The sequence below is a fragment of the Diceros bicornis genome, chromosome 10 (genome assembly GCF_020826845.1).
Source record: "Diceros bicornis minor isolate mBicDic1 chromosome 10, mDicBic1.mat.cur, whole genome shotgun sequence".
NCBI lineage: Eukaryota > Metazoa > Chordata > Mammalia > Perissodactyla > Rhinocerotidae > Diceros > Diceros bicornis.
In genome coordinates, this window is record NC_080749.1 from 18,027,539 (window position 1) to 18,050,807 (window position 23,269).

General features: G+C 34.8%; 1 protein-coding gene across 1 annotated transcript in view; it reads right to left on the bottom strand.

The window, feature by feature from the left end:
* The window catches only part of ACTR3 (actin related protein 3), a 61,356-nt gene that overhangs the window by 27,858 nt on the left and 10,229 nt on the right, over window positions 1-23,269 (bottom strand). Inside the window, exons 2-4 of the mRNA XM_058548844.1 lie at window positions 9,671-9,726; window positions 6,209-6,333; window positions 2,568-2,678 (exon numbers count right to left, since the gene is read on the bottom strand). Coding sequence (XP_058404827.1) covers window positions 2,568-2,678; window positions 6,209-6,333; window positions 9,671-9,726 — 292 coding nt within the window. The remainder of the gene's footprint in view (window positions 1-2,567; window positions 2,679-6,208; window positions 6,334-9,670; window positions 9,727-23,269) is intronic.

A 23,269-nucleotide genomic window follows, 5' to 3' on the forward strand; every position in this document is an offset into this window, starting at 1 on the left:
GAATTCATTACAAACTAAATGTTTTTTAATTTCAAAAGACACTATAAAGAAAGTAAAAAACAAAAACACTAGGAGTAGACTTTTTCCATATATAAAACCTTTAACAGCTTAACTACTATATAAATGTGTTTAAACTTATTTAGAAGAGTTTTGGAACCGTGTTCAAGAACTAGTGATAGGTACATACAAAATTAAGCAACCTAAAAAACCAAGGCAGTTAAATTATGAACTCCAAGATAAACAGAAATTCTATATACAATAATCTGAGGACCTCACAAAGGAAAATATACAAGTAACTAATAACCACAAGAAAAAGTGCTCAACATCATCAGTTACCAGGAAAATGCACATTAAAACCAAAACGAGAAATCTTAGATACCCACCAGAATGGCTAAAATTAGAAAAACTGACACACCAAATGTTGGATAGAATGCAGAGCAACTAGATCACTGACACATTGTTGGTGGGTGTGTGAAAAGGTAGAACCCCTTGGAAAAAGTTCTGAAAGTTTTCTGTAAAACCAATCATGCGCCTACCCTACCACACAGCAATTCCATATCTACGTATTTACACAACAGAAATGAAAACATATGTCCCCAAAAAGCCTTGTATAAGAATGTTCACAAGAGCCAAAATATTCATATAATAATCAAAAAGTGGAAACAGCCCACGTGATCATCAACAGGAAAATGGATAGTGAGGCATATTTATACAATGAAATATGACCCAGCAACAAAAAGCAACGAATTACTGGTATATGCAATAACATGGATGAATCTCAGGATTATGCTGACTGAAGTCTTACCCAAAGACTCCATTCATATGAAACTCAAATATAGGCAAAACCAACCCGTGCTGGAAAAAATCAGAACAGTGATTTCCTCTAGGACATGGAGTTAGGGATTAACCAGGAAAAGGTGTGAGATAACTTTCCAGGCTGATAGTAATATTCTATATCTTGATAAGGGTCTAGATTACCCAGATGTATGCATCTGTCTAAAACAGGGGATGGGCAAACTACATCATGCATTCTGAGCAAATGCGGTCCACCACTTGTTTTTGTAAATACAATTTTATTGGAACACAGCCAAATCCATTTATTTAAGTATTGTCTATGGCTGCTTTCCTGCCACATCAGCAGAGCTGAGTAGCTACGACCAAGACCATATGGCCCAAAAAGCCAAAAATATTTGCTATCTGGTCCTGTAGAGAAAGTTTGCCAATGCCTGCTCAAAACCTATAGAGTGGTAAGATTAAAATTTGTGTATTTTATAGCATGTAAATGTTATATTAAAAAAACTGTAAACAAATAATGAACTCTAGTTGATGATATGCATGCTGAAGTATCAAGGGGTGAAAAGATTCCATCTGAAACTCATTTTGAAGTGATTAAAAAGATAAGATGGAGTGATGGACAGATAACCTGATAGATGTCAGAAGGCAATTATAGTAAAATTAATTGTTGAGTTTAGGTTGTGGGTATACAGGTGTTCATTGTAAAGTTCTTTCAACTTTATGTGGTCCAGCCATAAACAATATTTACAAATCACCATAATAAAATATAGAATATTTAACAAAAAATTATGATGTAACTATATTGCGGGGAAGGGGAGAAGACAGGAATTTTGTGTTAAGAGAAGGGGGATAAAAGGAAAAGAAGAGAATTCTCATCTTTCCTACTAGGAAGTTTGTAGATAGTGTCTAATATTTAAAAAAACAAACAAGGGGGCTGGCCCGCTGGCGTAGTAGTAAAGTTCGCATGCTCTGCTTCGGCAGCGCGGGGTTCACAGGTTGGGATCCCAGGCGTGGACTTACACACCGCTCACCAAGCTATGCTGTGGTGGTGTTCCATACACAAAATAGAGGAAGATAGGCACAGATGTTAGCTCAGGGAAAATCTTCCTCAAGCTAAAGGAGGAGGATTGTCAACAAATGTTAGCTTAGGGCAAATCTTTCTCACCAAAAAAAAAAAAAAAAAAACACCAAGAAATAGAAGAAACATGTTTAAATTTATGAGATAATTATCAAGAAAAACTCTTTAAAAGTTTAAAGCATTTGCCTCTGAGGAATACGAATCAATGGTTGGGAGAGGTGAGGAAGGAGAGTGCTATTGTTTTTGTTTTACATCTCAAAGCATTTGATTTTTTTAAGCTATGAACATGCATCGCTTTGGTAAAAATAAGAAAAAAATTTAAAAATTATATTATATTGCATTTTTGTTACCAAGAATTACAAATGAAATAATAATCACACTAGCTATTAAAAAAAGGAAAGTGCCATGTTTCCAACTTTCTTCTGAACCTTACTTACTGTTCCTATCATCAAGATTACATATCAATTATCAAAAGAACTTCTTAAGTGCCTAAACTTTGGTGCTTCAACATATTCCTACTCTCTTGGAACCCAGGACTGTATGGTCTTAAAGATGATGCAGCTTTATAACAAAGTCTTTTAGACACATGACAATTTAATAAACAAAGTATGCCCTAGTAAGTACAGACGTGATGAAAACTTTCTCATTAAGTTTCTTCAAAAATTTCTTCAGTGAAATTATAATTTGTACTTACCAAAAGAAAATAATGGTCTTCAGGTTCTGCCCTTAAATATTTAAAAATCACTTGCTCCATAAACCTTTCCATCAAGTCCCAATCTTCAACTATACCATGGCGAATTGGCCACTATTAAAACGAAAAACAAAACATAAATTAAATCTCATTAATATCAAAAATAAATAAAACTACTAAAAAAAAAACCCCAGGGATATCATCAGTGGATAGATAAGGATAGCATTTCTTAGGCGTGACAGCGATACTGTAGATCATTCTTAGCAGCTAAACACTTATCTATGTAGAGATAAATAAAATTATTTCTACAACATATTTTCAGATGGTTCAATTAAAAAACATAATGAAAATATGTCAAAATGTTAAAAATTGCTAAATCGAGGTGGAAGGTCACTGTACTGGTCTTTCTGGATTTCTGCAAATTTTGTAATAATGGGAAAACTTAACCCATTAAAATTAAGCCTATGAAAATTATAGTTTATTACAGTTTCCTTAATCTTTAATTTATTAGCTCTTTCACAAATATTTGTTGTGTGCCTATATATATTTGTTGTGTACCTAATATAAAACACAGTTGGTAGGTATAGAACAAGAATAATCATAAATCAAGCATGTACAATTTTATAAGAAAAGTTGTACTTATTTAGAACCATGCTTCCAAAACTGAGCCCAGGGTACTGCAGCAAATTCACAAAGACACCACAAAGTATTTTAAATTTTCCAGGGAAATAAAGTGATACTAGAAATAAGTTCGACACTGCATACCTACTAGTAGTTCAGTGTCAACATTAGATCATTCTATATTCCTTTCAATAACATCACTTCTTTGAAAAGCTGGGTTCCCAGCAGTTGCTATGATAAAAACCAAGTACCTCCCTCAAAAAATCCATGTGAAATAAGAAATGAAGGTGGTGGTGTACAATCTGATTTCAAGTGTGAGAAACTGTGAACTGCCTAACAGGCACATGCATCCTAATAGTCACTGTGATTATTTAACAACTAAATAAAAATATTGTCCTTTCAAATAAGTGTCTTACTTTTTTCAAATGGCTACTGAGTTGCTCAGACCTAGCTACTTAACAAACAGAACTGTCAGATATTTCTTTTGGTCTAGGTGGCATTGTAAAAAATCTTACTGAGACACTAAGGGCATTGAAAAAGTCTGTGAATCTCTGCAATAAAATATAGTTCCACAACACATATACCTAACATAAGATTAGTATTCCGAATATATGAAGAATTACTTAAACAAGCAAATTAGAAATTTAGGCAAAAAATTTAAAGCATATATATAACAGAAAAGGAAACAAATATAGTTCCATGCACATAGTACACACTCAATCCCTGAGGCTGCATGGGTTATTGAATGAACAAGTAAACATCCTGCAGTCGTTTACTCAATCACCAAACGTCATATCTCTTAATCCCTAATATCCCCATTTCACCCTAGCCTTTTAGATATGTTTTAAGGCATTATACCTATAAAATGATTTCTACTCCTCAGTTTGCTTTAGGGAAGGAAAAAGTGTATTTTACTACATTATTCATTTAATAACGTTACTGGAGGTTTGCATATTTCAATGTTCTAAGTGTTATTTATTCATTTATTCATCAATTATTATTGTGCACCTACTGTGAACCATTGCCACAAATGCTAAGGATATGAACATCCTGCCCACAAGAAGCTCAGTCTAGCGAAGAAACAGATACAAATATTACATTGTAAATTTTGAAAGAAATAATGTAGGACAAGATGACCAACTTGGCTTCTGAGGGAAAACAGGAAGACTCATATTCCTATATAACTGAAGTCATATCAAAGCAAGGTCTTAAAGGAGCAACCTTGTCAATTTTGTTTTCTTGGCAAGGGGAAGGAAGAATATGTAGATAGAGAACAGAAAAAGATATATACAAAGACAAAAATTGCACAATACATAAACGCTGCATTTATCAAGGAGAAATGTGCCAAATAAGGTTGGCCATAGATTGATAAAGCTCTGTGATGAGCACACGAGGGTTCATTATATTCCTTTCTCTCCTTTTGTATATGAAGTTTTCCATGATAAAAGTTAAACGTTTGCACGTGTGTGTGTGTGTGTGTGTGTGTGTGTGTGATACATGCACGATTTCCATCTGTTTCTTACCTTTTACAATAGTCTAGTCTTCCAAGAATCAAGCTGTTTCCCCAAATAATAAAAACAGCCAATACACATTAAGTAGTCACTATGTTCAAAGCATCATAACAATTGTTTTATATGCATTATCTCATTAAACTTCCCCACAATTCTGAAGTATTAATATCTTCATTTTACAGATAAAGAAACTGAAACTCAGAAAGATTAAGTCACTGAATGATATCACAAAGCTAGAAAATGGCACAGCCAAAACTCTAGCCCAAGGAAACAGACTTCAATATTTGTGCTTTTACTCACTAACATTATTCCTCTAGTCAAAGGCATTAATGTTACCCATAGGACAGAATTCAAATTCTTTAACGTGACCTAACACTTCCAACAATCCTGTCCTGGCCTACCTATCTAGCTTCCTCACTTCTTTCCACTTCATTCTCTATGCTTCAGGCATATTAGTCATTCAGTTCCAGGCTCCATCATACTTAAAGCCTTCCTGAACATTAGAGTCTCTGCCTAAAAAAAACTTGCCTACACAATTCACCCAGCTAACTCCTATTTTATTCCTCAAGTCTCAGCTTAAAAGATTTGCTCCTCAAAGACTTTTCTGAATTCACAAAATAGGTTAGCTACTCCTGATATATATTCCCAGAGCATCCTGTACTTTCCTTTTTCTAACCCCCATAACACTTCTAATTATTTCTTCAATGTCTTTCTTTCCACCACATTATAATAACCGTGAAGTCAAGGAAGCCATTATTCTTATTTACCATTCTATTCTCAATACTTTAAAATTTTTACACTGGGTAGTTGTTCATTAATGAATAAATTATGAAAAGAGGTACAAAGGAGGAAATCTGCAAATTAGGCAAAGTCAATGTCTAAAAATAAGATAATAAAGGTCATGTTTACCTTTTGGTGTGGGTGTGGGTGGTAACTGCGGGAGTAGGCACAAGGAAATCATCTGGGTTACTAGATTTGCTCTATATCCTGAACTTTTATGATTTTAGACACAAAAATTTTTTAACTGTATAATTAAGATTCACCTATTTTACCATATATAAATTATACCTCAATAAAAAAGGAGAGGGAGGAAGAAGGGTAGAGAATGAGAATGGGAAAAAGAAAAAAGGGAGAAAGAGAGCAGCACTTCCAGATGGCATAAGCTTCAAAAAGGAGAGAAATGGTATGGGTCTGAATAAAGACGGGAGGGAAATGTCTCTAGATGTGGCAATGTGGAGGTAAGAGAAAGCCAGCCACATTGATGGTTCTGAGATCTAGTGGGTATGGAAAAGTAAATACTGTACCCTTAATGGGCTAAAATTTTCCTCTTGGGGAAAAAAAAACAGTAGTGTTAAAACAAGGTTAGGAGGGACCACAGGGAATAAAGAATTTTTATTGTGAAGAGATTGAGGGTATTAGGCCTATAATTGAGTAAAATTCTTGATGGCACACTCACTGAACAAACTAATTTTTTGAAAGAAAATATTATTTATAAAAATCATAAAAATATACCTTTGTTGCATATGTAGGTTTTTCTATTGCTTCATCACCAATAAAGAAGTCTAGGTCATCGACACCTTTCATCACCCTCCTTTGAGCTTGATCACCCACTTTTGCTGACTCCTTAATAGCAATACCTTTAAAATAAAAGTTATTTATACATGTCAAAAAATTTATTTTTTTCAAGTGAGCAAAATTTTAAACTTATACTTCTTCCATTATAAAATGTTATTAACAAAACATGATCTAGTATATTTAACTGTCAAACTAAAGCACAAAGGTCCTAAGAAACCGATGACAAAATTCATTTAACATGATGAAATCGCAACCTCCACCCAGAGACAAGTCCTCAAATGTAAAACACCAAAAAAAGAAACACTGCTGTGGGAATGTTTCAGCTATACATTTAAAACCTATGTAAGATCTATTTTGATTTGAGTAAAATCTTAATCCCACCAAGTTAACATATGCTTGATGGACAATCAGAAAGAAAAAACTGAAAAACACTAACAAACAAAAATAGAAAAATTGCAAGGGGAATTTTTTTTAAAAAGCTTTCTTCATATTTCTATCCTATTTGCACTATTATGGGCTAGTAATTTAAGCATAACACAGGCAGAGGGATCTGTTAAACTTTAATAACATATACAAAAGGAAATTTCAAAATATTTAGGTAAAAGCCACAACAATCCCCTTAAATAATTTCAGAAATCCAGTGTACAGTTCTAGATCTAAAACTTATTATATATTTCTTAATTAAGCTATACGTTTCTGAATCCTTCAAGTTATGTAGTCCTTCATTCAAAATAACGATCTACATGCTCCTAAGTTGATCTGGCATTTCAACTGTTACACTTTCATTTAATAACAATTATACCCTTAATAAGGTGGGTAGAAAATACTGAAGGAAAGAAATTCTAAATCCACAGTCTACTCCTTCTATATGTTAGAGAGCTTCTCTAGCAACTTATTTATAATGTACAGAGACATCCAGATGGCTCACTATAAATTTCCTGGAAAACAAAGATATGAAAATAACTTTGAACGATATCTACAGGCTTTCCAGGTCAAATATCCATGCTCATCAGTGGCAACGACTGTATCTGCTAATTATAAACACTGCACCTGCAGCACTGAAATGGGCTGGGCGAAAAAAACTCCAAAATCAGAAATCTAGTGCAAATGAATTTTTAACATGCTGCAACTTCTCGTAAGAAAGACATTAAAACTAAAACTGCATATTTTCGCAAAGAGATGAAATAGAGAATGGATACAATGGTGATGAGATTCTAAGGTTCAAAAGATCAAAATTATACGGGCCTCCAACAAAGACACAGCTACTTAAGAACATAAGCAAAACCAAATTTTGCAAAACTGAAAGCTAACACATCAGTAATCTCCTGAAATAAACATTTAATCACAGCATTATGCCTTATAAAAGATTACAAATTAAGAGATTACAAAATCAGCATTTTACAGGTTGGATTGTGTCCCCCCAAAAAAGATATGTTGAAGTCCTAACCCTTAGTACCTCAGAATGTGACCTTATTTGGAAATAGGGTCTTTCAAGTTACAATGAGGTTATTAGTGTGGGTCCTAACTCAGTACGACTGGTGTCCTTATAAAAAGGGGAAAGATGGACAAAAACATCCACACACAGAAGGAAAACAATGTGAAGACACACGGGAGAAGACAGCCACGTGACTAGAGTGATGCATATAAAAGCCTAGGAATGCCAAGGATTGTCAGCAAACACCAGAAGCTGGAAGAGGCAAGGAACGTTTCTCTCCTAAAGCTGTCAGCAAGATCATGGCCCCGCTGATAGCTGGATTTTGGACCTAGCCTCCACCAGAACTGTAAGTTTCTGTTGTTTTAAGCCACCCAGTGTTTGGTACTTTGTTTTGGCAACCTTAGGAAACTAATACAAGCATACACAGTGGTCTAACACTAAACTCAAATATAGCTAAAGTCAAGTACTAGTCCACAAAAGTACTTCCATATTAGTCAGCAATAGAGCCAATATTTGTCATCAAGTTCTCAAAATAAACAACAAACTATCAACATATTGACATATAAGTATGGGAAAAAAGTAAAGAAAAGCAAACCTGTCCTTCAGTGTAGACAACAAATATGCACGAATAAAACACGGAAAAAGACAATAGTACCACTAAACTAAGACCACTATACTCACGTAAATGAGCTATTTCATCAGTGTCACCTAAAATCCATTTTGGGTATTAAAGAATTAGATTTAGGTAGTAGCCTAAGTTCTTACATAATCAATTCCTTAAAAAGTATACCAAAAATATATCAGAAGTGCAAAAGTGAAAAAAATATATAAAAGCTCCTCTTTTAGGTACAATTTTGACAGTGTATTTCTCATATTTCACACATTTAATTTTGTTCTTGCTATACAAATGACAAAACAATTGACCTGTCCATGTCCAATGAGTGCCCAAATGAGACTAAAGATCTGCAGTTTTTGACAAGCCTAATAATTTCTACCTTGTTCTCAACTTCACTAATTTTGAAACCTAAGCTGTTTTCACTACTTTCTGCATGTTTATTTTTCCATTTCCTTCTTATTTTCATAAATTAATAAGAATATAATACACAAAAAACCTCAAACAGCCACATAACTACTACTGTGCAAAACTAGTGGCATTCCCAAAATTAAACCATCTAGGAGTTAGCACCACCAAGCAATATCTCGAAAGGCTTGTCATCTGATATGCTAAACTCTTAATTTGGCAGGAGGACAAGTAGATCAGAGGTGTTACTACATAACCTACAAAATGTGAATTGTTTGAAAGTCAAAAGCACAAAAGTATGCCCATCAAGGACCAGATACATAACCCATGCTAACAAATAAGAACACTAACAAACCAATTGTGAGAGTATTTTTTAAAAAGTATTAAAAGACAAACTACTGAAAGGTGATGGTCAGCAAAAGTGAAGTTAACAAAAATAGGATAAACAAAACACTGTAAGTATGGTTATAAGATATTAGAAAACAGCTGAAGTCAATATCTCGTTAAGATGAGATGCTGTCCTTATTTTGAAACGTGGGCTCTTGTCAGGGATGTCAACAAGCACAGGCCCTGCAAACAATGCTCATATCCACAAATCAACGCACAGTCTTCATAGGTGTGTAACGGGGGGTGCACTACTTAATAGTTACACCCACACACTGTCAACAGCAATACCCTCAAAGCAGAAAATTGTTTAATTATCAGCTCATTCATTTTTGTCTTTAAAAAGAGATACCTGGTAGATTTGGTAAATGAAGAGCTAAAGAGAAAGCTGGAATGAACATTCAGAGGTGCAAAAATGAGGCCACGCTTAGAACTAGGCAAACTACGTTTTTCAAGGACTAAATCTTACAGAGTGTCAGAAATGACTCTCTCTTTTACTTTAATTATTAAGCAAAAGATCTTTAAATCAGCTTATTTGTGGCTTATAAGAAATACTTACAGGAAGGGATGATAAACTGTGGTTCTGTATTTCCAGCATATCCTAGTTTTGTATACCTGCAATATAAAGAGAATTATATAAGGATTTCACTAATATCTTAGCAATTATAAGTCTAATTCTTAGCTTTCCATTTGTTTTGAAGTGAGAGTCCATTGTGGGTAAATAATATACAAAATTCCATACCTTCAATTTATTTAAACATCTCTACTTTCAAAATTATAAATACCCACAGCTTTTGACTAGAAATTCCACCTCTAGAAATTGATCCTACAAGGATATCCACACATGTATAAAATAACATATAATAAGGTCATTTGCTACAATCTTGCTTATAACAGCAAAAGGCTGGAAATAATCTAAATAACCACCAAATGAGAAACTAGTCAAATATGTAAATTTATACTATGGAATATTATGCAGCTATTAAAAACAGATTGAAGAAGCTCTTTATGTACTGATATGAGACAATCTCCAAAATGTATTGTTAATTGAACAAAGCAAGGTATAGCACAATGTTTCAAGTATGCTATATTTGTACAAAAGTAAAGCGAAGGGGTGAGAACATATAAAATATATTTGATTGTATAGGTAACAGCAGAGTTACCTACACAATCTCTGGAATACCTATATCTCCAGAAGAATATAAAGAAATCAGTAATTATGGTTGTCTCCGGGGAAGGGAATTGGGTAGGTGATGGGCAGGGGTAAGAAGGAGTTTTTTTATTGCATATCATTTCATACCATTTGAATGTATTACTATTCAAAAATAACTATAATTTTTAAAATGTTTTGCCACAGTGAATTCAGCCTACACTCTTACAATAACAAAATATCAACAATGTTGATTAGAAACTATAAAAGCTGAGCTTTGACAAGCAGCATGTTGAGGGTTACTTAAGAGAGACCCAGACACTTTTTGGCTATGTGGGAAAACCTGTTAACCTGAGCAGGCTTTAAAGAGAAATATTTTACATTATTCCATATTCAAACCCACTAAACAGTAGGCAGGTAAACTGCTGTGATGTTCTTGGATTCTAATAATATCTGCAGAAATTTTTTTCTAATATAAAAGTGGGGTAAAAAATCTCTCTTTGAGGGATATTTTAGCCCCAAAACTAAGTTCAAGAACTGAAACTGCCAAATAGACTAAATCATTAAAAATAAGGGGAAAACATAAACTGTTCAAAACACTCTCCCGAATAAATCCCTTCAAAGATTCCCCAACGTCCATGTTTAAAAAATAAATAAACAAAACTTCTTTGCAAAGCATACAAAAGAGCCCCTTTAGTATCTGGCTGCTCACAACCTCTCCCAGTGGCCTGGATACCACACCAGACTCCCTAGCCATAAAAACTGCTGACAGTTTCTGAACAGACCAACTCATTTCATGCCACGGAGCCACTATTAACACTGTTCCAATTACAGGAGATGCTCACTTTTCAATGCAGAATGCAACTGCTAAACTCTTACTCATCCTGCAAAATTCAGGTTAAGTATCACTGTCTCTACATGAAAACTTTCATAACCTCCCAGATAGTTGATTACCTCTGCCCTTGTGAGTACAAGTATTATTTAATAATAATTCCTAAGTCTTAATTCCCTCATCTGTATAATAAGAAGTAACTCAAGATTGTTCAGAGTATTAAAAAAGAGAACAAGATAAAGCATTAAGCACAGCACCTGGCACAGAGTACACACTCAATACATGTTAACTCTAATTATTCATCTGTTCTCTCCAAATGTTCCATTCCTCCAATAATCAGATAATGGCCATACAGATACCCGAACTTTAAAATGCTTATAGTTATAATACAGATTATCCCTTTACCCATAAACCAAAGTCAGTCTGCAGAAGATTTTCAGATTATAGCTTATATCTGAGATATTTTTATCACCCTTCCACTGCCAATTTTTTTTATTCTTCCGAATCAAAGTCTCTTATTAATGTAAAACCTTCATATGTGGTATAACAGAACTCCTGTGATAGATGGAGGTCAGCATGATTGAACAGCTCACAGTCCCACTCCCCTGGAGACAGAAAAAGAACTTACTACTCAAATGCACAACCGTATGATTTCCTTCATTAAGTAGTAAATAACAACAACAATAAACAAACACATAGAGACAGAGATTGGATTGGTGGTTACCAGAGGGGAAGGGGGGAGGGAGGACGAGAAAGGGATAATTCGGCACATGTGTGTGGTGATGGGTTGTTAAGTATTTGGGTGGTGAACATGATGTAATCTATGCAGAAATAGAAGTATAATGATGTACACCTGAAATTTATACAATGTTATAAACCAATGTTACTGCAATAAACAAAAAATTTAAAAAAAAATCAATGGAGAAATAGCAATAAAGAGCAAAATAGATGAAAAAAATGCACAAAAACCACCATCAACTGATACAAATAACCTGTTCCCACTGAATTCATTGAAACTAACTGTAACCTCTTTGAAACAAGAGTGTAGAATCAGTTAAAACAGTGAAAAAGTAGAGGCTACAGTGGCACTGAGAAGAAGGGAGCCCAGTATACTTCGCCCCCAAGTGGACAAATGGGACTATGCCTTATCAAAACAAAGACTTGTTTAAAACAGGACAGTCTACAAAACTCTTTGAGTCACAACACCCTAAAAGTCTTCTGTCTGACCAACACTTAGTGAAAGGATTAATACTTAATTATTCCTTCTCTAATCCCTCCACTTTTATTTCCATTTGTCACCATAGCAGCTCAAGTCATCATACATAACAATATCCTAACAAAACGCCTGGCTTCCAATTCTATGACTCCTACAAAGGAGAAGAGAATAATCTCCCTAAAAATTACTGCCTAATTCAAAAATGAGCCTTCAAGTGAGGCTCTCTCTTGCCTACAAAATTAAGTACAGGGGTTGTCCCTGTGGCCGAGTAGTTAAAGTTCCAAGTGCTCTGCTTCAGCAGCTCAGGTTCGCAGATTCGGATCCCAGGAGCAGACTTATACCACTTGTCAGCCATGCTGTGGCAGCGAGCCACATACAAAATAGAGGAAGATTGGCACAGATGTTAGCTCAGGGCTAATCATCCTCAAGCAAAAAAAAAAGAGGAAGATTGGCAACGGATGTTAGCTCAGGTCAAATCTTCCTCAGGGAAAAAAAAAAAAAAAAAGATTGAGTACAAATTTGTTTCCATTTCTGTAAAATGATTCGTTGTAAATAGCTCCTAAAGTTCCTTTCAGATAAAAAAAATTATGATTCTGATTCCTTCAGCTGAATATTAAAGTTCTCCATAATAAGCCCCAATTTAACTTTATAAGTGTCTCCCATCGTTTGCTTCCATGAACCCAGCTCAAAGCACACTAGGCTTGCTACTCATTTTCCCCTACATGACTTGCACACTTCCCCTTCACATATTATCTGTGCTTATACCACACCCTCTCAAAAAGCTCTCACCACAACTTAGGACTTCTCCATGAAGTCTTTCCTGAAATTTTAACTATTAGTCATTCTTTCTTTCAATAAACTCTTTACCTCAACCACTCCTGAACATATATACAAGCCTACACTGTTATTCTCATCTGTGTAAATACCATCTCTGAAATATGATAGTAAGATATTTGAAGTAGAAACTATATTACAGTAGAAACTCTCTTAAGAAACCTTCATTTAACAAGTTCACCAGATTAATCAATACTGCATTCCTGGTCAAAACCAAATTCCCTAGTTTGAGCATATTCAGCAATAAATTACTTTCAAAACAAACACCAAAAGGAGGATCTAATGAACTTAATACAAAAGTCAATACATAATCAAAACAAGTATGCTCCTCTCCCAAACACAAAACTAACTACATATAACATATCAACTGTATGAATAAATCATAACATTTAATCATTTCTACTATATTTAAAACACCATAGCAAAATAATTTTCTAAATTTGGGGGGTCAACAGCCAAACATATTTTCTATATTCTACCACCTTGGATTTAAAATTTAAATAATATCCCAAAAGAACCAAACCATGTAAAGTCTGGACACACCGGATACAGACCACTAAATCATAGTATTTGATGATTATCACAGAGGACAATATTTTCACCAATTTTCAAGAAATATGAAGAGAAATGTCCTAGTTTACTTAACTTTAAAAGTTGCTTAGCCTCTAAAAATTAATTTGGTTCCTGGGTCAAAGAAAAACGTTTGTGGTATAGAATACAATCTAAAAAATACAGAAAGTCATATCCTAAAATCTGGAAAAGACTTGCTGAGTTAGATTGAACCCTCAGAAAGTCACATTTTCTCTCGTGGAGAGACAACAAAGTGCTAGATGACAAAACAAGAATTTGACTCTTTAAAATCACTCTCTTATACCATTAGCAAACTTAAATTGTTTTTTAAAATACTCCAAAAAAATTCACAAGAGTCAAAGTTCAGAAAGTATATAAAAAATGTCTCAAGAATAAAAAAAATGAGAATAGGACTACAGAACTCTCAAACTTAAAAAACACATTTTAATGCTCATATATGAGCAGAGAAGGAAAGCACCTAAGTAGAAAGAGAAGGAGAGATGAGAGGAAACGAGTCTAGGAAGGAGATCTGAAGGAACTGTAGCGCTGAGTCTAAAAGGATGAGCTGGAATAGTAAGTATGTTTTCAATCCTTTACATATCAATGCACACAAAATATGGTACTATTCGAAGAGCATATTCAAATAAACTGGAGAGGATTTGGGTATAGCTATAAGAGGTTTGCTGGAACACTTCATTTAAATTTTCTTCATATAAGAAAAAGAAAATATAAATTATTAGGAAAGATATTAAATACTAAATTTGTTTAAAACTTCCAAATAAAAGCTTTTCAAATGTAAACTAGCTTCCACTAATCTCACTTAATTCTATCAGGTTTTACAGATGAAATGGCTAATTTGATTAAGACATTTTTACAATGAACTTCCCAAATTCCTGATAGTCGCCATAGAGAAGAAACTGTATAAGTAGATGGCAGAGGAATTTCTCTCACTTTTTCTCTAAAAGAAACTCCTTTCTCACAGTTAATTGGCATTTGATAACTTGAACCATTTAAATTATAATTTTTAAGGATATGATCACTTTATTTAATCTAAAAGGTCTTGGTTTTCACTGACACATGCAAAGTTCAAATTTTTTGTGATAATGCAAATAGATTTCAAATCAATCAAACTTTTTCATATTAAGAATTTCTCTAAGCATACATACATGTTCCTCTCCTAGTTTTAATAATGTTCTTTAGAATTAAAACTAATACTGACTAAAGATCACAGCGAACCATTTTTAATTTTACTTTTCCAAAGTGAGTTTTCGTTTTGAATTCATAAATTCTGTCAGTGCATTTTAATTTATTTTTCCACAACCCTTGCAATTTCTATTAAGTTCTTTTGGGTGTTCAAAAGAGTCATTTATATAATTAAGCAATTTCAGAAGACAATACTTAATCAGATTATATAACAAATCTGCCAAGAAGCATTCACACACCCAAAAATCTTTCTAAGTTGCCTTCAGCAAAAACTCTTCCTTTAGACAGTTAGTAGACACTTTGATAACATTTCCTCCCATTAAGCTTTTAAACATGAGATTAAATGGCTTAGATCTTTCCTATATTTGCCATTTGGATACCATCATTTAGTGTAGGATTCAGCATTAGAATAAACTTTCACATTTGCAAGCTATTTACCCAAATCAATGTACAGATTCATTTAATTCCTAGAAAAATTCCAACAAATGTGTTTTGCAGAAATAGAAACATCTATCCTAACATTCATATGGAATCTCAAGGGACCATCGATAGCCAAAACAATCTTGAAAAAGAACAAAGTTGGAAGTCTCACACTTCCTGATTTCAAAACTGACTAAAAAGCTGCAGTAACTGAAACAGTGTGGCATTGACATTCAGACAGACATACAGACTAATGAAATAGAAGAGAGCCCAGAAATAAACTCTCCCATATACATAAAACCAAAAAATGATTTTTTGACAAGGGTGCCATAACCATTCAAAATGGGGAAAGGATAGGCTTTTCAGCAAATGGTGCTGGGAAAACTGGACAGCCACATGCAAATGAATTAAGTTGGAACTTTACCTTATACAACATACAAAATTTAACTCAAAATGGATCAAAGACCTACATTAAGAGCTAAAACTATAAAACTCAGAGGAAAACATAGGAGAAAAGCTTTATGACATTGGATTTGGCAATGATTTCCTGGATATAACACTAAAAGCACAGGCAACAACAAAAAAGTAGATAAATTTGACATCATCAAAATTAATAATTAGTAATTAATAATTAATAATGACACTAATTATTACAGACACTAACAGTGTCTTTTGCACAAAAGACACTATCAATAGAGTGTAAAGGCAATGGAATTGGAGGAAATACTTGCAAATCAGAAGGGGTTAATATGCATATAAAGAACTCCTGCAACTCAACAACAAAATAAACAAACAACCCAATTAAAAAACAGGCAAAGCACTTGAGCAGACATTTCTCCAAAGAAGATATACAAAAGGCTAATAAGCACATGGAAAGGTGCCCAGCATCATCAATAATTAAGGAAATGCAAATCAAAACCAAAATGAAATACCACTTCACACCCATTAAGATGGCCATTACCAAAAAAACTCAGAAAATAACAAATGTTGGTGAGGATGTGCAGAAATTGGAACCCGTGCACATTACTGGTGGGAATGTAAAATAGTGCAGCTGCTGTGGAAAACAATATGGCAATTCCTCAAAAAATTAAACACAGAATTACCACATGATCCAGCAGCAAAGCTATTTTGGGTATATACCCAAAAGAATTGAAAGCAGGGACTTGAACAGATATTTGTACACCAATGTTCACAGCAACATTATGCATAATAGCCAAAAGGTGGAAGAAACTCAAGAGTCCACCGACAGATCAATGGATAAACAAATGTGGTATATACATACAATAGAATATTAGCCTTAAAAAGGAAGGAAATTCTAATACATGCTACAACATGGATGAATCTTGAAGACATCATGCTAAGTAAAATAAGCTAACTACAAAAAGTCAAATATTATATGATTCCACTTATAAGAGGTACATAGAATAATCAAATCTAGAGACAGAAAGTAGGATGGTGGTTGCCAGGGATGGGGGTGGGGCGGAGGTTGTTACTGTTTTGTGAGTACAGAGTTTCAGTTTGGGAAGACGAAAAAGTTCTGAAGATGGATGGTGATGATAGTTTCATAAGAATACGAATGTAACTAATGTCACTAAACTGTACACTTAAAAAAGGTTAAAATAGGGGGCCAGCCTGGTGGCATAGTGGTTAGGTTGGCGTGCTCCACCTTGGCGGCCCGGGGTTCAAAGGTTCAGATCCTGGGCGCGGACCTGCGTACCGCTCGTCAGGCCACACTGTGGCAGGCGTCCCACATACAAAATAGAGAAAGATGGGCACAGATGTTAGCCCAGTGCCAATCTCCCTCAGCAAAAAGAGGAAGACTGGCAACAGATGTTAGCTCGGGGCTAATCTTCCTCACACACATAAAATAAATAAATAAAAAAGCTTAAAATAGTCAATTTTATGTTGCATGTATTTTAGCACAATAAAAAAAAGCTATTCAAACTTGGTAGCCAAAAGAAAAATGACCAATACAGAAAAATGATCTACACTCAGAGACAGAGTTAATCGCCTTAAAACATAAAGGATACCTAGAAGGTGATGACAACAAGGGAAGGAAATAAAGATGAAAGGAGGGAAGAAAGGAAGAAGGAAAGGCAAAAGACATTAACCGTTCAAAGAAAAACAAACAGAAATGGCTATAAATAAAATGATGCTCTAGGGGGCTCGCCCTGTAGCCTAGTGGTTAAGTTCAGCGCGCTCCGCTTCAGCAGCCTGGGTTTGGTTCCCAGGCGCAAACCTATACCACTTATCTGTCAGTGGCCATGCTGTGGTGGCTCATGTACAAAATAGAGGAAGACTGGCTACAGATGTTAGCTCAGGGTGAATCTTCCTCAGAAAAAAAGGGGAAGATTGGCATTGGATGTTAGCTGGGGGTAAATCTTCCTCAGCAAAAAAAAAAAAAAAAAAAAGCTCTACTCCATGGGATTAAAAAAAAAGCAAATTAAAAGTACACTGAGGGGGGGCAGCCTGGTTGCATAGTGGTTAAGTGCACGCGTTCCACTGCTGGCAGCCTGGGTTTGGATCTCGGGTGCACACCAATGCACTGCTTGTCAGCCCATGCTGTGGCGGCATCCCACATAAAATGGAGGAAGATCAGCATGGATGTTAGCTCAGGGCCAGTCTTCCTCAGCAAAAAGAGGAGGATTGGCATGGATGTTAGCTCAGGGCTGATCTTCCTCACAAAATAAAAGTACACTGAGGGCCAGCCGGGTGGCATAGTGGTTAAGTTCACGCACTCCACTTCCACGGCCCAGGGTTCGCGGGTTCGGATCCTGGCCACAGGCCTACACACCGCTTATCAACCCATGCTGTGGCAGCGGTCCACATATAGAGTAGAGGAAGATGGGCATGGACATTAGCCCAGAGCCAATCTTCCTCAGCAAAAAGAGGAGGATTGGCAACAGATGTTAGCTCAGGGCTAATCTTCCTCACCAAAAAAAAAAAAAAAAAAAGTACACTGACGTAACTTTCACACATTCCTAGTTGGAATGTAAAATGATACAGCCAGTTTGGAAAACATTTAAACATTCACTTACCATATGATACTTCTAGGTATACACCCAAGAAAAATAAAAACATGTCCACACAAAGATGTGTACACATTTATTCACAACAGCATTATTTACAATGGCCCAAAACTGGATGCAAAACAAATATTCATCAACAAGAGAATGAATAAACAAGAGTGGTATATTCATACAAACCAAAATTACTCTACATATGAAAAATCAGGAAAATGTAACCCATTCTCCAAGGAAAAGACATTCAACAGAAGACAAAATGACCCAAATGTTGGAATTATCAGATAAAGACTTGAAAGCAGCTGTGACTAACACAATGAAGTGAAGAAAAACACACTTGTGACGACTAATAATATAGTAAATATCACCAGAAACTCTAAAACGAACAAATAGAAATTCTAAAAGTGAAAAATACAATATCAGATATAAAAAATTCACTGGATGAGCTAAACAGCAGAATAGAGGTGACAGAGGAAATAATCAGTGAACTTGAAGGCAGATCACTAGAAATTATCCAATCTGTGAAGAGAGAGGGAAAAAAACTTTAAAAAGAGACACAAAGAGAAAAGAATAGAGCTTCAGAGACTTGGAGGACAATATGAAAAAGGTGACATATTGAAGTCCCAGAAGAAGAGAGAGAGAGTAGTAAAAATCTTTTCTGAAGGAATAATGACTGAAAACTTTCCCAATTTAGTGAAAGACAGAAGTTTATGGATTTAAGAGGCTCAAGAAAACCCAATGAGAATAAATACAAAGAAAACCATACCTAGGCACATCACAACGAAACTACTGAAAATCAAAGATAAAGAAAAAATCTTGAAAAGAACCAGAGAAAAATGGCTCTGAAAATTAACAGGAAACAAAAATTCAAATTACTACCACCTTCTTATGAGAAACTACAGAGGCCAGAAGACAGTGTAACAACATTTTTAAAGTCTGCAGGAGCAAAAATATCCTTTAACTATGAAAGTGAAATAAAGACATTTTTCAGATAAAAGAAAACTTATTGCCATCAAGCCTAAAAAAAGTTCTTCAGGCTGAGAGGAAATGATACCAGAGGGAAAGTGAGGTATTAAAGAAGAACATCAGAAATGGTAAACAGCTAGGTAAATGTAAAAGACTATTTTTTCCGCCTAATTTTTTAACCTACTTATGACTATCTAAAGCAAAAATCCCATTATCTTGTGGGGTTATAATGTATGTAGATGTAATACCTATGACAACTATAGCATAAAAGGACAGCCAAATAGGGAAGCCAGAAAGAGTTAATAGACCTACACAGATGCAGAGTTTCTACTCCTTGCACAAAGTTTTAAATTATTAACTCTAAGTAAACAATGAGGAGTAACTTTTCTTAAAGATATATACTGTAATCCCTAAAGCAATCACTAAAAGAATGCAAAGAGGTATAGTTAAAAAGCCAAAAGGAGGGCTAAGTGAGGCTGGCCCCGTTGCCAAGGGGTTAGGGTTCCACACCCTCCACTTCGGCAGCACAGGTTCTCAAGTTCGGATCCTAGGTGTGGACCTACTCCACTTGTCAGCCACGCTGTGGGGGCATCCCACATAAAAGTAGAGGAGGATTGGCATAGGTGTTAGCTGGGGGCGAATCTTCCTCAAAAAAAAAAAAAAAAGTCAAAAGGTAAATTAAAATGGAATTCTAAAAAATATTCAAATAATTCAAAAAGCAGGAAAGAAGAAAGAAAAGAACAGAGAGAACAAATTTTTAAAAATAAATAAAAAACACTAACCATAATTGATGAATCAAAGAAGAAATCACATGGGAAATTAGAAAATATTTCAAGTTGATTAACAATGAAAATAAATGCAGGATGCAGCTAAAGCAGCGCTTAGAGAGAAATTTACAACTTTAAGTGCTTATGTCAGGAAAAATAGAAAGGTCTAAAACAAATGACCTAATATTGCACTTAAGAAGCTAGAAAAAGGAAAGCAAAGCAAACCCAAAATAAATACAAGAAGTAAATACTAAGTACAAGAGCAGAAATAAAGTTAAAAGAAAACAAACAGAGAAAATTAACAAGCTAACATTTTAGCTGGTTCTTTGAAAAGATCAGCTAGGCTGATCAAAGGAAATAGTACAGAAATAGCCAATATAAGGAACTCATTACTAGTTATTTCTTCTTGGGCTGATGAAAATGTTCTAAAATTGATTATGGATATGGTTGCACAACCTTGAGAAAATACTAAAAATCACAATTATATACTTTAAAAGGGTAAATTTTACAGTATGTGAATTATATCTAAGGGCTGTTTAAAATAGAATAAAATAAAATACTAGACAAATAATGCATAAATTTAACTTTTATCAATCTTCTGCTTAATGATTTACACAATCTACTGCCCATCAAATCAATTCCAAACCATTGTGCCCCATTTAAAACCCTTCTGAAGTAAGGCAGGATATAAACAAACAAATAAACTACTTGCTGTCCCACAGCTCCCAACAGAATACCTCAATTCCAGGTAGGGCAATCTCCTAACCGATCCCTCCCTCAAATATTTCCAAACTCCTTCCTAACTTCTCTTCATCAATAAAATATTTACTAGGGATTATTAAATACTATGCATGAGGCCATAACTTGGAGAGAGAGTGAACAAAAAAGACATCCTGCCATCAAAGAGCTTTCAGTTTAGCTTACCTATCTTACATTGACCAAGTCTTCCTTCCCTTCCATCTATTATCCTATTTATGCTTTTCCAAGGATTTAATCAAGTTCAGCTTCTTCATAAACCATCCTCCATATACTACAGCCTTAATTAATCTCTCGAAACAAACACTCATGTGCCATCCTTAATTATTTCACATACATTAGTTTCACCTCTAGAACTAAACTTTAAGCCTCAGATATAAAATCATGCCATAGCTTTCTGTATATACTATAGTGTTCAGCATAGAACTGAAAACACTGTAACAGTAAAATAAGTAATTGATAACTTTCAATACTCTTATATAATAATTATAATGATAGCTGCCATTAATTGTTTATTTTGTTGTTGTTAGTACTGTCGATTCCAACTCCCAGCGACCCTGTGTACAGCAGAGCAGAACCCTGCCTGGTCTTTTTGTGCCATCCTCTCACCTCCCAGTGCTGTATCAGACAATGCTCCACTGCTATTCACTGGGTTTTCACGGCCAATGTTTTCAGGGAGTAGGTGGCCAGGTCCTTCTTCCTAATCCGTCTTAGTCTGGAAGTTCCTCTGAAACTTGTCCACCATAGATGACTCTGCTAGTATCTGAAATACCAGTGGCGTAGCTTTCAGCATCACAGCAACATGCAGTCACCACAATATGACAACAGACAGATGGGTAGTGTGGTTCCCCGATCAGAAATGAACCTGGCCCGTGGTGGTGAGAGCACACAATCTTAACCACTAGACCATCAGGGCTGGCTAATTGTTTATTATAGTCAACTATTTTGCTATGCACTTTATTATCTCTAATCTTTATCACAACCCTGCAAAATGGATGTTCTATCTTTGTTTACATTCGAGAAACTGCAGCTCAGAGAAGAAACCACTTCAAAGAAACAGTAAATCTAGATTTGAACTCCCCTATCTATCAGTCTCCAAAGTCAATGCTCTGCTGTACCGTATCCCTTAAGCATGAGTGGTTATATCCAAAATAAAACCAGAGAATGAACTAACAGTATAGTTTATCATGCTAGCTATGTGATCTTTGGCATATAATTTACACTTTCTGTATCACAGTTTCATCTGTAAGAGAGAGTAACAGTACCTACCTCATAAGGTTAGGTATCAAAGGAATTACTATATGTAAAGCAATTAGAACAGTGCTTGGCACACAGTACGTACTATAACTGCTGGCTATTATTTTTATCATCATAAATCACCATAATCAAGTCCTCAAATATACTTCCTACTCTCATAAGCCTGGTTTATGTTAGATTATGGTTTCATACTATCTACAACATAAATACCAAAGTTAGTGTAGAATTCAAGGACTTCCAAACCTCCATAATCCAGCTCCAACATATCTTTTTTAATTTACTTCGACTCAAAAAGCACTTACTGAGCACCTACCATATATCAGACTCTTTCACTACTTTCCTGTACCATATCAAACATTTCACTACTTCTTTCTACCATATTAAACATCACTACTTCCTTGTAACATATCACACCTAACAAATCCAAATTCAACCTTTACTTTTCTTACCTCACTTTGTTTCCTTCCAGTTATCTCAGCTTATACACTAGTCTTATTTCTGCCTATCAGTACTTTACCCATCCTTAAAGGCCTACTTCAGTTATTATCTCTACCAGGAAGCCTTTTTTCATTTTCCCTGGAAAATGTAAATTCTCCTTCACCTTTGATTTCAAAAAGTTTCATTTATACCTGCCAGAGCATTTACCATATTATCATAATTACTTGTGTACAAATAAGCTTCCTAAAAGCAGGCACCATTTCCTATTCATCTCTATATTCCCTACAACAAAAGTATCGCAAAAGTATCCATTTGCACAGATGATGCTTACTAACATTTACTGAAGACCAATTTCTTCAACTATAAACAAACTAGACACATAAGCTATTTCCTCCCTTCCTAGTTTTTTTATTTATATATATATCCCATTATCTTCTGAAAAAAAAAAAAATGAGTGCAGCTCAAATTCTTTTAATTATAATTCTAGTTTACTACTCAAAAAAAAACAATCCTTAAAGAAATAGCCTGTCATATCACTGCATTATCAAGTATGTCCTACTTTTCCAAAATATTTTAATCCCGAAATTACTAGACTGTTATACCTCTGTTCTAATGAAAAATCCCACATTATTCATACCAACATCAATTATTCTTTAAAAAAAAAAAAACTGCTCTTGCACTTGTTTAAGCACTGTGTGAAACTCACAAGAGTATTTGCACTTTTGG